The following is a 15,866-nucleotide window of genomic DNA, read 5'->3' as shown; positions in this document are numbered from 1 at the left end:
ACCAGACATGAATATAAATGAGATAACACAACCATTACTCATCTGCTTGTGTAGCGCCCATGAGACATTAGCCAACTGACTGGAGTCAAGGACAGATGTGTCTGCCAGGGTGAGTCATGAAGCAAGAAGCAGTAGCAGTTCTTTTTAACACATGTTTATTACACATGTTTATTAAAAGATCAAAGACAAATATATACTGCAGTAAAATATCTCACCTGTTCAATACATTCTTTGGATAGTGGTGGAGAAGGAAAAGATGCAAAAATTATCACTCCAACATACAGATATGTTAATCCCACCAGGAAGTATGCAATAGAGAGGTCTCTCACCTGAAGAAAAATAAAATCTTATTTTGGCCAGCACTGACACACCAAAACAGGCAAAATAAAAATCTCATGAGAAGATTTCTATTGCATTTATTACTGTTACTTTTATATTTACTACTGTTTTCTATTTATTACTATTACTTTTACATTTTTACTTTTACTTTCTATTACTTGAATGGGCATTTCAAATCTGGTCCTGGATCAGATCAGAAAGCTGCAAGAAGATACCCCAAAGTGGAGTTAGACAGGTATTATGTACCTATCTACATAAAGAAAAGGCAGCAAGAAACAGATATGCTAATAGATGTAGCATGTTATTGTTGGACACACAAACATACACCAGTTATTAAAACAAACAAACAAGAACCCCCCCTCTATTTTCTTACATTCACTTATTCCTACTAAGAGCCCTGGGACACAGAGACAGCTGTCAAAGACAGAGACAGGTTAGTCAGGACTAAAATCTTGCAATTAAAGACATCAGCGTACCCAACTTCAGATATAAGGTAAAGAAGCTGCTTTGAAACCTAAGAGGATGATCCACACACACTGGCTCCAAATCAGAAACTAGTATGTTAGGCTTCTGTATGAATGCTGTGATGGTACAAGACATAGCTAATACACCATTAAATAAAAATTATAAGTAAACCAGAAAGGCATCGTTAGGCACAGAGGTATACATGTCCTTTAGCTTTAGCATTGTATTTTATAATGACTGTTTCATTTAAAATTGCCTATCCACTTTATTACTGAATCTCTATAAACACCCCAGGTAAGTGCACTAAATAATAGCCAAAGATTTTTAGGAGAGAGTGCTGAAGCTAGGGTCATAAATCCATATTTAACTATATTACATATACCTAAATATGGATTTAAACTTCAACTTCAGTGTTCACTTCTGAAAATTTTGACTATATTTATGAAGTATCTAATATATAAAAAGATTGTCAACTACACAAAAATAATTAAAATATTTTAGCAACATGTAGTATTGGAAAATAAGCTGCAAATCTACTCAAGCACTTTATGAAATTGCAGAATCCACATATACATCAGAGTGACGTCATAGCAATGTACTTAGTGGGTTACTCTTCTACATCAATTCTTTTTTTGGAAATAAAGTAGGAGACCATTTGTTTCTAGTTATTAACTAAGTAAATTCTGTACAAGCTTATGCTACATTACGAAAGACTCATTACCTTATAGCAAACCATTTGTTCAGCTGCTGCTAATTATCAGCTTCTTAAAGGATTACTAGTAATGCTTCAATACATGACCCTATTTTCCTGTGACTGAGAAGCAAGTCTTAGTAGCTCAGGCACAGCACCAAATGATTAGGACTATATGGCTTCCAGACCAGGATCATAATTATGGCCTCCAGCCAGCTCACTGAGCATCAGCAAAGCTTGCTCACATCTGTGCATGGAACTACTTCCCCAAGTGTTTCTTCACACTATCTCCTTGACAAAAGCAGCATATCCTATACTTTTCTGGGGTCTCCTGAGGGCAAGGTTGTCCCTGAGGAAAGTATAAAATGCTAGATTACGAGTTTAAAGAAAAGTTCAGAAGGAGGCCAGTTTTTAGTGAGGCAACTGGAATCTCCCACTCATTTTCCCAGTGCTTTTGGGGAGAAGATTGATGCCTTTTTCCCCATCAGCCTGCAAAAGGCTAATGATATTTCTCATCAGACAACAATACGCTGTTAACATATACCCCAGGGTGGCCCTCATGTCCCCAGCAGCTGCACGCTTCCAGCTGCAACCTCTTCCTCGTGCTGATCAGTTACATGCAGCTGGAAGATGCTTCTCTAGTCTTCACTCTTCTTGCACTGGTCACTGACTAAGGACTACCAACCTCCATCAGAAGTTGAGCAATAGTGTTTTCTTTAAATTATTCCCAGAATTTCTCCTCAGTGACATAAGAAGTGGTACAGGTTTTTATATAACAGCTACATCTTCAAAAGCACCAGTGCCCATCCTAAAAAGTGATGTTAGGAATACTAAATTTGAACATCTAGATTTCTTATAGATATTTATGAGTAACTTCCATTAACTGCAGGAGCCAGAGATTGATCAGGGTAAGATGGTTTTGCAGAGTCACAGACTCTCATCTCTTGAAGACAGGACTTTGTCATTTTTTAAAATGCACCCAAGACCTTAAGGCACATCATCTGACAAAACCTGTTTTCTCTTACTTTAAATTTAGTATTTTAGGTGTATTCCTCATGCATAAAGAGAGCATAGTAACTCGCAGTTGTTATTTGTACTCAGCCTACATGTAAGCTCTACAACCAACTGTAAAACTATTTTTGCTGTGACAAGTACTTGCAGTTGTGAGGGCAAGCAATCTGAAATGAAATTCTCACTGCTTCCTTTGGACTACACTTGATTAAGGGTAGATAGCTGGTGTGCTATTACCTCTGATTATACTAACCAGTTCATGTTGCTACAGTTATTAAGGGTGTATGCTTTAATCTGCACTGAAACTAAGTGCTGAGATAATTTTGATAATGTATTTTTATAGCATGTAACACAATAGACCCTTGTCTGCAGGTGCAGTCACCATACAAAGAATACCCAGTTTTTGATTTCCATAAGCAACAAGAAAAGAAATAAAGACAACTTGAAAACCTGAATTTCTTTTTTCTCAAACATCTCTCAGCTCCCTTGCAAACATCTGCTTCTGTACATAATATGATTATCTTTGTACAAGAGTGTGTGTTTTTATATGTAACAGGAACATCTTTTGATTACTGTTCATTACTCTTCAGGAGACCTGGGTTCACTCCATAAAGACCTTGACTACAAATACTGTTTAGACAGCATAATTCCAGATAAAACCAAAGGACACATGGAGAGAGATAAAAGGATTAATTTTAAGTAACAGAGCAATAATCGCATTTGTCTATTTTAAATTTTATACTAAGACGTTTACATTCAGAATGGACATGACTGTGGTGGAAGCTGCCTAAGCATAAACGATACTGCAGTTCTCGCACCCAGAGTTTATAATCTAAGATTCAAATGTAGAAAAAAAGGTTGAAAGGAGGAAGTATTTGGGGGTCAGAGTGGAAGGGAAGTATCAAAGTTAACAGGCAGGTCACAGTCTGTAAGGATCACGGCTTGCCACCTGCCAAGCCCTTGTCAAGTACACCTGAACTAATAGGCAGATTTTGAGGTGGAACTTGGAGAGTGTATGGTAGCTGCAGTTAACTGCTGACCAGGAGCTTTTCTGGTCAGATGTGCAGAACAAAGTGTTACAAGTGCCTCTGGAAGAACAGAAAATTGGGTGACTGAGGCTGGCAGAAGCAGCAGAATGAAGGCAGAAATCAGACTCCTAACAAAAGTATGAGTCTGATAAATAGAGTGGAGTTAACAAAGAAAACTCTGAAAGTACAAGACGTTGTATCACACATATAGACTAGTACCGAGGTGCAGGCTGGACCTGCGGCACAGGACTGGATGCAGCACAGTGAAGGCTCTCTGGCCCTACAGGTATTTCCTACGTGACAGTGAAAAGAACAGGCAACTTTCAGGTCTTGTTTCCCCTGTTGCACACCATGCAGAAAATAGCTCATTTTTAGCTCAGTACCACAGTGAAAGTTAGTTTGTAGAGTTGCTTCTTGGATGGAGAAGCCTGTATCAGTGCTTAGTAATTATTACCACATTAGAAGTACCTTTTGATCATCCAATTTCAGATTGGTCACTTCTCACAAGAGAGATGCTGTCTCTGTAATACCTCAACAAGACTCGGATCCGTATCATAAAAACAGACTTCACTTGTTCAAGCACCAAGGGCAAGTGATAACATTTAACAGGATGACAAAAAAAGTATTCACCAAAATGCATAAAGCTGTGCATAATTTTGGCTGGAAAGAGAAACCAATGGTAGGGCAGCAACACTGGAAGCTCACTCTGTTAACAGGGAATAAACAGTGTTTCAATATTGCAGAAATAAGAACCATCCACAGCTCCATACCTTCTGCAGTTACCACCTGGACAAAAAACATCTCCCCACTCCCAGCCTTTCCCCCAGGTAGGTCCACGAACAATTGTTAGGAGACAGCACTAGCTGCCTACATGCCTGCAGATCATGCTCTGGGCTTGTGCAGCACCTGTACAGTTGCTCAGGGAATCAGATCACAGACGTGAATCAGAAAAAAAAACCAAAACAAAACCCCCAACAAATCACCTTTTTGTGGCTGGGTTAGTTTTCTATGCAATCAGTTTCCAAACCAGCTGATTGTGCAGTGCACAAAAACTTACACAGATAAATTCAAGGGGACAGCAGTGGGAGATGGTAACAGGGAACTCAACTTTGAACTGCAGACTCAGAACTCTGCTCACACGGCTTCTCCAGGCTGTGGTGCTGACGTTTGACTTACTCCACTGCACTGCTCTTCTCACACCCACACCACTGTACTGGAATAGCAGCCAGAGGAATCCTCCCCTTATGTGTGTTTTAGCTTTGGGCAGTGATACATGCCTCCGATCGGAATGGAAGCTGCTATTGTTTTGGATTTCTGACTCCATAAAACGAATGTTATTGTTTCTCTTACTTTTTTCCACCTCCCCGAAGAGATGTTCTTATGACCACTAGTTTCAGCAAGTTTTCTTCAAAACTAAAACAGTACTTTTCAGCTTGCCAAGTTCTGTGCCTTTTCACAGAACTCTGATGGAAGTGACATGTTAACAGGTCGATCCATAAAACAGTGGAGTCTCCAATCGACTCCCCATGAGATACTGATATAAGAAAGCATCTTGTTAATGTAAATACCCTCAACACCATGACTTTTGACAGAAGTTGAGATCCCTATACATATGCAAACCTTCCACTTAGTCCAGCAGCTTAGTGAAATAATGACAAAATAGTTAGCTCTTCAAGAGCATCAGTGCTTCATTAACATTTGCAAAGCAGATTGAGTCCTAGGTGAAAGGCTCCTGTACAGCTACAAACAGGGAAGGAAATCTCTAGCCAAATAAAACTCGTGGAGGAACTATGCACAGATTTGGCTTCCCATTACAAACCTTTCCTGCCATACTTAAAGGTGCTCTTTCCATGCAATCTGAACACTCTTCTGGAATGCCAGAGTCTTGTGAGTCTTGTCGAGGGCTTGGGATCTGTGCAAGGGCTGACTTGGAAATTCAACTTAAGCTCCAGGGAGGGCATTCAGAAAAGCTGATTCAAATGCAGGCAGCAATTTCTTCCTTCTTAACATAGGAAAAGCAAGCTGGAGAAGATTCCAGGTGCTGCTCTTTGCAGCTGATTGCTTGCTCTGATGTAAATGGAGGGGGAAAAGCCACAGGAAGTCTTGAAGATAGCATGGAGGCATTAGGCTTCTTCTGCATACAGAGCTCATTGCTGGAGTGACCATGCCTTTAGAATTTGAAAGCCATAGCTAAAGAGAAAAAGAAATCGTGCCCTTTTCCACATTGTAAGATTCTCTTAAGAAAACTGAGAAGAAACTAACTTAGTTTTCTTTATCCAGAGCTTCACTAACCCCCTCTTTAGTTGTTAAACTATTTTCAGAAATGCTCATAAACCCCAAGAAGCTTTCCTGGAGGAGAATTCATGACTCCTTTACAGAGGTGGTCACTCACAAGCTGGACTTAGTTCACAGGGACAGAAAAGTAACTATGCAAATTACTAAAGCAAAAGGTCGTCTCACTGCATTAGCACATAATCTGTACTTCAGCTCTGAATAATCAAATCAGATATATTTTATCTGATGTGTTGTGTAGGCAACTGGCTCTAGGTGGTCTTGCTTGAGCAGAGGAGGTGGACAAGACGACATCCAGAGGTCCCTTTCAACCTCAACCATTCTGTGATTCTGTACCAGTTTTTCATACAGCTAATATATAAAAATCTTTGTATGTTATTGCAGTTACCTTTACAGCTAAGATTTTAATGAAGCTGGACAAGAATCTTGGAAAGTAGGGAGGAAAAAATTAGATAATAAAAATAATTACAGTAAAAATGTACTCTAGGACTCTAACTCTGTATCATATTTACTCCATTTTGTATTTTATAATGGGAAGATATTAAGAAAGAATGCTGTTCCATCTGCATGAGCAGTACGTAATTTTTTCAAGGGCAAAAGACCAGTCTAAAGGCTCCATATCACAAAGGTTCCCAATCCAGGCTTCAACTTTGAGGATGTCCTAAATAGGGTCAGGTTTCCCTATGAACCTTGACTTGGATTGTGACACAAAACTACTGAAGCAACTCTGAGAAAAGATATTACCTAGACCCCCAAATTATTGTTCAGGATTCTGCTAAAATCAGTCCTGTGCCCAACATTCTCCAGCATTTTTCATTCTAAGATTAGTCAGTTTTTCTAGGGTCTTACAACATTGTCAAGCCTTCTATCCCTTGTGTGTAATTTGGCCATTTAATAGCAGTCTGACCACAAATAAGTCTGGGATGCTCCTCAAGGCTTTCATTTGAATAAATCTGTAATGCATCTGTTACTCTGTTGGTAGCCAGTGAGAAGTATGTATAACTGGTCTCTTAGCAGATCACAAGAACAAGTTACATTTTCTGAAGCTATTACAGTCCCTGGATCAATACCAAGAGAAACAAACAGGAAAAAGATAGTGTCACCTGGTAATCTAGATATAAATCAGCACGGTCTTGTGAAATCACTTACATTGTTTTCTTGATTCCTGTTATTCTGAAGAAGTGTGATGACACAGTTGTGGATGAAGAAGGCAAGTGTCAGAACCCCTGTGAGCTGAGGGAACAGAATTCTAAACTCTAAAGGAAGAAAAAAAGTGTTAATAACTTACTTCTTTGAAACAAACAATGCCAAAACGCAGAGCACATACAGTGCTGTGGGTCTGTTGGCAGAACCATGAACCTCCACATTGAAATGCGACAATCCATCTTATCTCTGACCATAGCCAATACAGATACTAAATCAGGAAGTACAAAATGTGTGAAAACAGTGGTTGCTATATAACCCACTCTCCAGCAAAGTTTCTTGAGAGACCCCAACCATCAAATATTATTAGGTTAATCTAGGATTTACACATATAAGCTTTTCTGCTTCTCAACAGTTTAACTGAAAAGCATTTTTGAGGCAGGAATTGATTGCAGTGAGGCTGCATATCTATTGGTCCCTGAACAGGGAGATGGGGGGAAGGAATCATTTGCTCTGTGAGCATCTTTTCTTGTTATGAAGTCACGCTACCAGAGGAAAAATGACATCTGTAGCTGTTGAAGAGGTTCTGCCTACAAACCAGGGCATAAAGAAAGGCAGAGCAACTTCCTGTCTTATCACACACCTTACAGTATCTATGAAATTTATTTTTTTTTTGGTCTCCATGGGAATAGCATTGCTCTGCTTCTTTTAATACTTGAAGGATTATGTTCACAAGCTTGTGTTTCTGGAAGTGCTGCAACTGGTTTAGGAATTCATCAATATGTAACATCATTAAAGCACCATCTTTGTTGGTATTATATAATGATATATGTACTCTTTAGAGTGTTAACAGCAATTAGAAATCCCTGAGCTAGCTCAGCTTCTGGAAAACATCCAGCAATATAGCAAAACACTCATCAGAGGCTCACAAACCCTTACAGATCAAACCACAGATTGCTCTATGCAAACATACTTAAAGCAGATTTCTCTAAAGTGCTGTGAAGTCAGCAAGGTAAACACACCCCAGGCAATTAATGAAGGGCTCATCCAGGTCGAGAGAATATGCCTTCCTTAGGGCTGGATTCACTTTATCTTCAATACCTAATTAGCATGATGCACTACTGATAGAATTGAGAGTGCAAGCGACTTTTGGGCTTGTTTTCCATCCACTCCTTTAATCTCAGTAATAAAAATCGAACTGACAGATTCAGAATCTCTTTCAACACTGCATTTCCCCCATCACTACAACAATCGGTAGTAGCTGGATTTATATGCATTAGCTACATGCTTTGCCCATCTCCTAGCAGTACTAGTTGCATTGCTAAAATAATCAAACTACTGGGTGCTCCACTTCTTAGTGACCTGTGGCACACGTGTCGTGCTGTAACTCATTTTACACTAGGACTACTTAACAGATTTTGGACTTGAACTTGAAGATACTTAAAACCTGATTTTTAAGACTTAGGCTGGCTTCCAGTTTATATGGGTATGTTAGTGAACCATAGTTTGGGCAAATTTTCTCCTGCACTCTCAGGAATGAGCCTGTAGATATGAGGCCATGTGAGCATTTGAAGACCGTCTGCAGAGGCAGTTCAGGTGAAGACCAAGTTTCCATGCTTTCAATGGATCAAGACCAAACATTGTCGTCTATCTACTGACTGAGCAGCACATGCTTGAGTACCATATCTCCTTACAGACAGCTTTAAGAATAATGCCATGCAAAATAAATTAGGTCATTAATGCTGATGCTAATCATCCAGTGCTTTGAAATCCAAATTTTTACACTGGAGACAAAAGTAGTTTGTTAGTCCAAAAATTCTGTCTAGAAGTAAATGCAGTGATGGAGGAAAATAGATAGCATAGATAGTTCCATTTCAGAACTACCTACATCCATCTGTAAGTTTGTACTTATGCTGTATGCTTATGCAGTCAGGAGGATTCTTAGGGAATCACGATGATAATCCAGTTCATCCTCAAAGCATCTGCTTTGGTCTTGCACACAGTCATACTCAGCAACAATTGCCTGGCTTTGAAGACTCAGCCAGAAAGGACATTGAAGAAACTGTTTTACATAGCCTTCCACTTGTTTCTTGTCATTCAGATCTTGAAATAGCCTTCTGAATGCCTGGATGAGATGAGGAAGGAATGACCTTCAGCAGTTACGGAAAAATGAACAAACTGATTTGATGATAGCTAGGGGCTGGGAGGTGGAGAATGGGAATACTGGTGGAGAATTTTGAGCAGACGTCTTTGCCAAATGTACATGGAATACACTAGCTAAGCTGTTTATTCTGCTTATTATTGTGCCAGATCCATTTCAGTTCATTTAGAGAGCTGAATCAACCCAAAGGGAGTGGTAGAAGACAACAAAGAATAAGTAGCTGCAAGACCACTGTGACTATGATGTGAACACACCTAAATCAGTCAAATTTTGTATTGGTAACTTTACTCAATTAACTACTATCTGTAGTTTACTCACTGAGTTGTTACTTTTGTTGCCACAGTGTGTTTACCATGATTCCACAAATTAGATCAGATTCTATTAGAAACACAAAACAACGCTGGTGTTTCTTTTTTTGATCTCTTATCTTGCTACAGTAATTCAAAACCCATCCTAATGTTTTAAGTTATCCTTGTTTTCTTCTCCAATTCTACATAATTGGACCTAACAATAGTTTGCAACCCATGTGTAAAACTGCTAGTACAATCCTTATTGTGACTGGAAACTAAAAATGCACGGACCCACACAAGAAACCCTAAAAAGGTGCATATCTTTGAATTTTGCCTTAAGTAAAGAAGTAACTTTTAAAGAAGGACAAAATACTCATTTCTAAGAACAGAAGGAGTGATACAATTCAATAGTACAGGACACAGCTACTTGGACCTAAGCGGTCATGCATTTACCTGTTGTAAAGGATAGGGAAAAAACAGCTAAGACATAACCTCAGATCTCTCATTCCAAGCCTCCCAAAACAAGAAATCAATCTCTTTAGACTATCTGTTCATGCAATACCACTGTTTATGACTGTGACATCTCACCCAGTAATTTGTAACAGTAATTTGGAAAGAACAAACAGCCACAAAAACAACATTCAAGAAAGAAAAGAAACATACTGGAGAGCTAATGGGCTAAGATCACTGAAAAGGAGGGGCTTGTGGAGAATGTTAAGCCCAAGGGCAGCCTTGGCTGCAGTGACCATGAAACGTGGAGTTCAAGATCCTTAGGGCAGTGAGGAGGGCTCACAGCAAGCTCACTACCCTGGACTTCACGAGAGCACACTTTGGCCTCTTCAGGGATCTGCTTGGTAGAGAACCATGGGATAAGGCCCTGGAGGAAAGAGAGGCCCAAGAATGCTGGTTAATATTCAAGGGTCACCTCCTCCAAGCTCAGCAGTGATGCATCCCAACAAAGAGGAGGTCAGGCAAAAACACCAGGAGGCCTGCATGGATGAACAAGGAGCTCCTGGACAAACTCAAACACAAAGAGGAAGCCTACAGAAGGTGGAAGCAAGGGCAGGTAGCCTAGGAGGAATACAGAGAAATTGTCCGAGCAACCAGGGATCAGGTTAGGAAAGCCAAAGCCCTGATAGAATTAAATCTGGCCAGGGATATCAAGGGCAACAAGAAAAGCTGCTATAGGTATGTCAGTGATAAAAGGAAGACTAGGGAAAATGTGGGCCCTCTCCGGTAGGAAAGAGGAGACCTTGTAACCCGGGATATGGAGAAAGCTGAGGTACTCAACAACTTTTTTGTCTCAGTCTTCACCAGCAAGTGCTCCAGCCACACTGCCCAAGTCACAGAAGGCAAAGGAAGAGACTGGGAGAATGAAGAACCACCCACCACAGAAGAAGATCACGTTCAAGACCATCTAAGGAACCCAAAGCTACGTAAGTCCATGGGACCTGATGAGATACATCTGCGGGTCCTCTGCGGTTCAACTGGCAGATGAAGTGGCTAAGCCACTATCCATCATATTTGAGAAGTTGTGGCAGTCTGGGGAAGTTCCCACTGATTGGAAAAGGGGAAACTTAACCCCCATTTTTAAAAAGGGGAAAAAGGAAGACCCGGGGAACTACAGGCCAGTCAGTCTCACCCCTCTGCCTGGCAACATCACGGAGCAGATCCCCCTGGAAACTATGCTAGGGCACATGGAAAATAAGGAGGTGATTGGTGACAGCCAACATGGCTTCACTCAGGGCAAATTGTGCCTGACAAATTTGGTGGCCTTCTATGACGGGGTGGTTACAGCATTGGTGGATAAGGGAAGAGCAACAGATGTCATCTTCCTGGACTTGTGCAAAGCATTTGACAGTGTCCCACATGACATCCCTTGTCTCTAAATTGGAGAGACATGGATTTGAAGGATGAAGCAGTTGGTAGGCAAGGAATTGGCTGGGTGGTTGCACACAAAGAGTTGCGGTCAACAGCTCAATATCTGAGTGGAGACCAGTGACGAGTGGTGTTCCTCAGGGGTCAGTATTGCGACCAGTGCTGTTTAACATCTTTGTCAGTGAAATGGACAGTGGGATTGAGTGCACCTCAGCAAGTTTGCTGATGACACCAAGCTGTGTGTTGTGGTCAACACGCTGGAGGGAAGGGATGCCATCCAGAGGGACCTTGACAGGCTTGAGAAGTGGGCCCGTATGAACCTCTTGAAGTTCAACAGGGCCAAGTGCAAGGTCCTGCACATGGGTCCAGGCAATCCCAAGCACAAATAGAGGCTGGGCAATGAGTGGATTGAGGGCAGCCCTGAGGAGAAAGACTTGGGGGTATTAGTGGATGAAAAACTGACTATGAGCCAGCAATGTGTGCTCACAGCCCAGAAAGCCAATGCATTCTGGGCTGCATCATAAGAAGTGTGATCAGCAGCTCGAGGGAAGTGATTCTGCCCCTCTACTCTGCTCTCATGAGACCCCATGTGGAGTACTGCGTCCAGCTCTGGGGCCCCCAACATAAGAAAGACATGGACCTGCCCACGCGGGTCCAGAGGGGGGCCACAAAAATGATCAGGGGCTGGAGCACATCCCTTATAAGGACAGGCTGAGGGAGCTGAGCTTTTTTAGCCTAGAGAAGAGAAGGCTCCAGGAAGACCTTATAGCAACCTTCCAGTACTTAAAGGGGGCCTACAGGAAAGATGGGAAGGGACTCCTGTAGTGATAGGACGAGGAGTAACAGTTTTAAACTGAAAGAGGGTAGATTTACATTAGATGTAAGGAAGAAATTCTTTACTGTGAGGGTGGTGGGACACTGGAACAGGTTGCCCAGAGAATCTGTGGATGCCCCATCCCTGGAAGTGTCCAAGGCCAGGTTGGATGGGGCTTTGAGCAACCTGGTCTAGTGGAAGGTGTCCCTGCCCATGGCAGGGGGTTGGAACTAGATGATCTTTAAGGTCCCTTCCAACCCAAACCATTTTATGATTCTGTTCTATGAGTCTGTGAAGATTATGGACTAAAACCTGAGATACATTGGGAAATACAGGAAAATCATGCTCATAAATTATGGTGAATGATCTACTTCATTTAAGCAAGACAGTGTGTGGAGAACTTACAGCACCTTAACCAGTCAATCTGTCTACAGTTTGACATTTGTAACTGCTACTGAAATAGGCATGATCTGAAAATGGTGCAGCTAGAACTTATGTAATACAGGTGAAAAAGGACTATGGCAAGCTCCCTGAGACATAATATATGTTGGAGATACCTCTGATGGGCACTCCTCCTCTTCTCCACAGTGCTGATACTGTCTCCTAATTAAGGAACATCACTGGGAAACGGATTGTCACTTTGTCACAAGGGATCCTTCCTGACCCTCCACATGCAACATCAGACAGCATTTCCTCACTTATGTCACGGTGGTGTCAAAAGGTAAATGAGAAAGTCGTTCATGAATTGCTTTAAAAAATCTTAAACCGATCATATACATGCTTCATTACTACATTTTAACCATCTTACCTGGTACAAAAAAATCATTCTCTGTAAACCAGTTGTATTCTAAGTGGATTCCCAGACGAGCAGCCTTAACAGTAACCAGAAAAACTAAGTAGACAACTGAAACCGTACCTAGAAAAGACAAGAGCCAAACAAACACCATGAGGCAGTAGAAAGTATTTGTGATCTGTTTTATTCTGGCTCCATCCAGCTAGTTACCAGTAGCCCAAACACTTAGGGTTGGTATTCATTCTTAAAAATACAGGCTAGTCTAAATTTTCTTTTTCTTTATTTCTTTCATAGGTCAGAGAGAAAGAATAATGCACTTGTACCCAATGGAAGCTTTCAGCATGTTTAATGTTCTCCAGATGCTGCAGTAATGACAGTGGAAGAAGTACCCTGAAATCCCTGGTACTGGGCAGGTAGGGAGAGCTCTAGGCAGTAACTGATTGGTTCCAGCTTCAACTAACAGGATTTTTATCTAACATGAGACAAAGTTGGCTACAGTACTGCAGCCATTACAACATGTATTCCGTCACTGACTTTTTGAACCAAATGGCCCAATGAGATATGAACGTTTACTGCAATTGTGAACTTCACACTGTGAGCTAGAAACTGATAATGGCATTTGATCACTACTGATTTAAACTTTGTCTTTATCATAACCATGGATAACCTTGATCATAACACTGGATTTGCATTCCATCTTATTGGTTCAGAGGCATCCAGCAATACTCTGCACAGCTAGAGGCCTATAGGTAGAGATCACAGATGGGTATAAATGCCTTGCTGTGTCTGCCTGTGGGATGGAAAGCATATGATCTTGGCTCCTGCCATTCAGAAGAGCTAAGGACAGAATAATAAGTACCTAAAAATTGAAGGAAACTGTACAACAGTAATTAAGGCTACTGCAATGCAACGTCCCGGCCAACAACACTGCTAGTCACCAGAGAACAGGTTATAGGTAAGTAAAAACAAAGAAACAGCAGTTTTACAGTTTAGAATACAGATTCAGATAAGACATAATTTCTTTCTAGGAATACCTCCAAGGTTAAAAAATAAACTGAAGAAATTATCATTCGATTACACAGAGCATAGTCAAGGAATTAGGAAGATAAAAGGTTCCGTACTTGAGGATCAGCTTAATGGCTAAAATATTCTGCAGCTTCCTAATGATTTAGGTTTCTGTAGGTGTAAAGATATGTAAAAGTGCTCTATTAAGATTCATTTCAGCATCTCAAAAATTGCCTTCCATTTTTTCTGGTCCTATAAATGTCAAGGTTTACAAAAACTAAGGCAACTTTGAACTGGTTCTCAATTACACAACAATCTACTGAAGTTATGAGAAATTCATATTTTAATATTCAGGTTCTCAAATAAAAGAATAGTTGTCCATGATAATGTGCTGCTTTTGGCTAGACCTCACTTGATAAAATATTTTCTTATTCCTAACGCTGTACCTAGTCTATGTAAAAACCTTACTTTTTACACAGAGGCACTATCACTTACCCAAGCTCCTGTGTTGCATTTTCATTCAGCGGTTCCAGCAACAGCAGATCCAAGCTCTAATTAAGTGTCATACTGGAACATAGGACAAACTAGACCCTCAATTCCCTGTCCTCTACCTCCTTTACAATACATCTCCATCTTTTTTCAACCTATTCTGTGATCCCCATCCCCTTTCCCTTTCTCTTCATCATGGGCTTCAATACTATGCTCTCAGACCTCTCCTACTCCATAAACTGTGACCAACCCTACCCATCATCCATGTGCTTTATCTACTTTACCAATCCCACCTGCCTCAGTCTTCTATCTCAACACGGAAGCAAGGAGGAGTCACAATTTTTGACCTTGTAGGGCACAATACGCCAGGGTATTGGGAGCTGGGGCAAAGCAAAGCAGCAGGTTATGCTCATTGATGTGATTAATTAATCAACTGATTGGCAGCAAATGACTTCAGGTCAGAAGTGATTAATCTTTGGAAGTAATTGCCTGTGTTGAATGTTTACCAGATGAGGAAGGGTATGCCTGACTGTGCAAAGGAAGTAAGCATCAAATGCTGCATAGTAGTATGTGTGCCACAGTCTGGGAAAATCTGTTGTAAATACAGTAGAACTTGTTTTACAGGATTATCAAGTGAGCAAAAGAAAAAAAAAAACCATAGAATCATAGAATCATTTAGGTTGGAAAAGACCTTCAAGATCATCGAGTCCAACCATCAACCATGCCCACTAAACCATGTTCTGAAGTGTGTTGCCTATGTGCTTTTTGAATACCTCCAGAGATAGTGACTCAGCCACTTCCCTGGACAGCCTGTCCCAATAACTGACAACGCTTTCAGTAAAGAAATTTTTCCTAATATCCAATCCAAACCTCCCCTGCTGCAACTTGAGGCCATTTCCTCTCATCCTATCACTAGTTACTTGATAGAAGAGACCAGCACCCACCTCACTACAACCCCCCTTCAGGTAGTTGTAGAGAGCGATAAGGTCTCCCCTCAGCCTCCTTTTCTCCAGGCTAAACAACCCCAGTTCCCTCAGCCACTCCTCATAAGACTTGTGCTCCAGGCCCTTCACCAGCTTTGTTGCCCTCCTCTGGACTCACTCCACCACCTCAATGTCTTTCCTGTAGTGAGGGGCCCAAAACTGAACACAGTACTCGAGGTGCGGCCTCACCAGTGCCGAGTACAGGGGAACAATCACCTCCCTGCTCCTGCTGGCCACACTATTTCTGATACAGGCCAGGATGCCGTTGGCCTTCTTGGCCACCTGGGCACACTGCTGGCTCATATTCAGCCGGCTGTCGACCAGCACCCCCAGGTCTTTCTCTGCCGGGCAGCTTTCCAGCCACTCTTCCCCAAGCCTGTAGCGCTGCATGGGGTTGCTGTGACCGAAGTGCAGGACCCGGCACTTGGCCTTGTTGAAAGTCCTTATTAACTGTAAGACTCAAGCAAAGTAGGGTAGAAAGCCT

At 41.3% G+C, this 15,866-nt stretch overlaps 1 protein-coding gene across 6 annotated transcripts in view; it reads right to left on the bottom strand.

Moving 5' to 3' along the window:
* SLC38A9 (solute carrier family 38 member 9) overlaps positions 1 to 15,866 on the bottom strand; it is a 54,021-nt gene that overhangs the window by 12,430 nt on the left and 25,725 nt on the right. For 5 of the 6 annotated variants that reach the window (XM_030004736.2, XM_030004738.2, XM_030004740.2 and 2 more), the window contains 3 exons: positions 12,921 to 13,028; positions 6,976 to 7,082; positions 216 to 329 (listed from right to left, as the gene is read on the bottom strand). In XM_030004736.2, coding sequence (XP_029860596.1) covers positions 216 to 329; positions 6,976 to 7,082; positions 12,921 to 13,028 — 329 coding nt within the window. Of the gene's footprint in view, positions 1 to 215; positions 330 to 4,002; positions 4,241 to 6,975; positions 7,083 to 12,920; positions 13,029 to 15,866 lie in introns of those variants that run through there. The other variant, XM_041120874.1, reaches the window with a different exon arrangement.

This window comes from Aquila chrysaetos, chromosome Z (genome assembly GCF_900496995.4).
Source record: "Aquila chrysaetos chrysaetos chromosome Z, bAquChr1.4, whole genome shotgun sequence".
NCBI classification, from domain to species: Eukaryota; Metazoa; Chordata; class Aves; order Accipitriformes; family Accipitridae; genus Aquila; species Aquila chrysaetos.
This window is presented reverse-complemented; position numbering and strand designations above follow the sequence as displayed.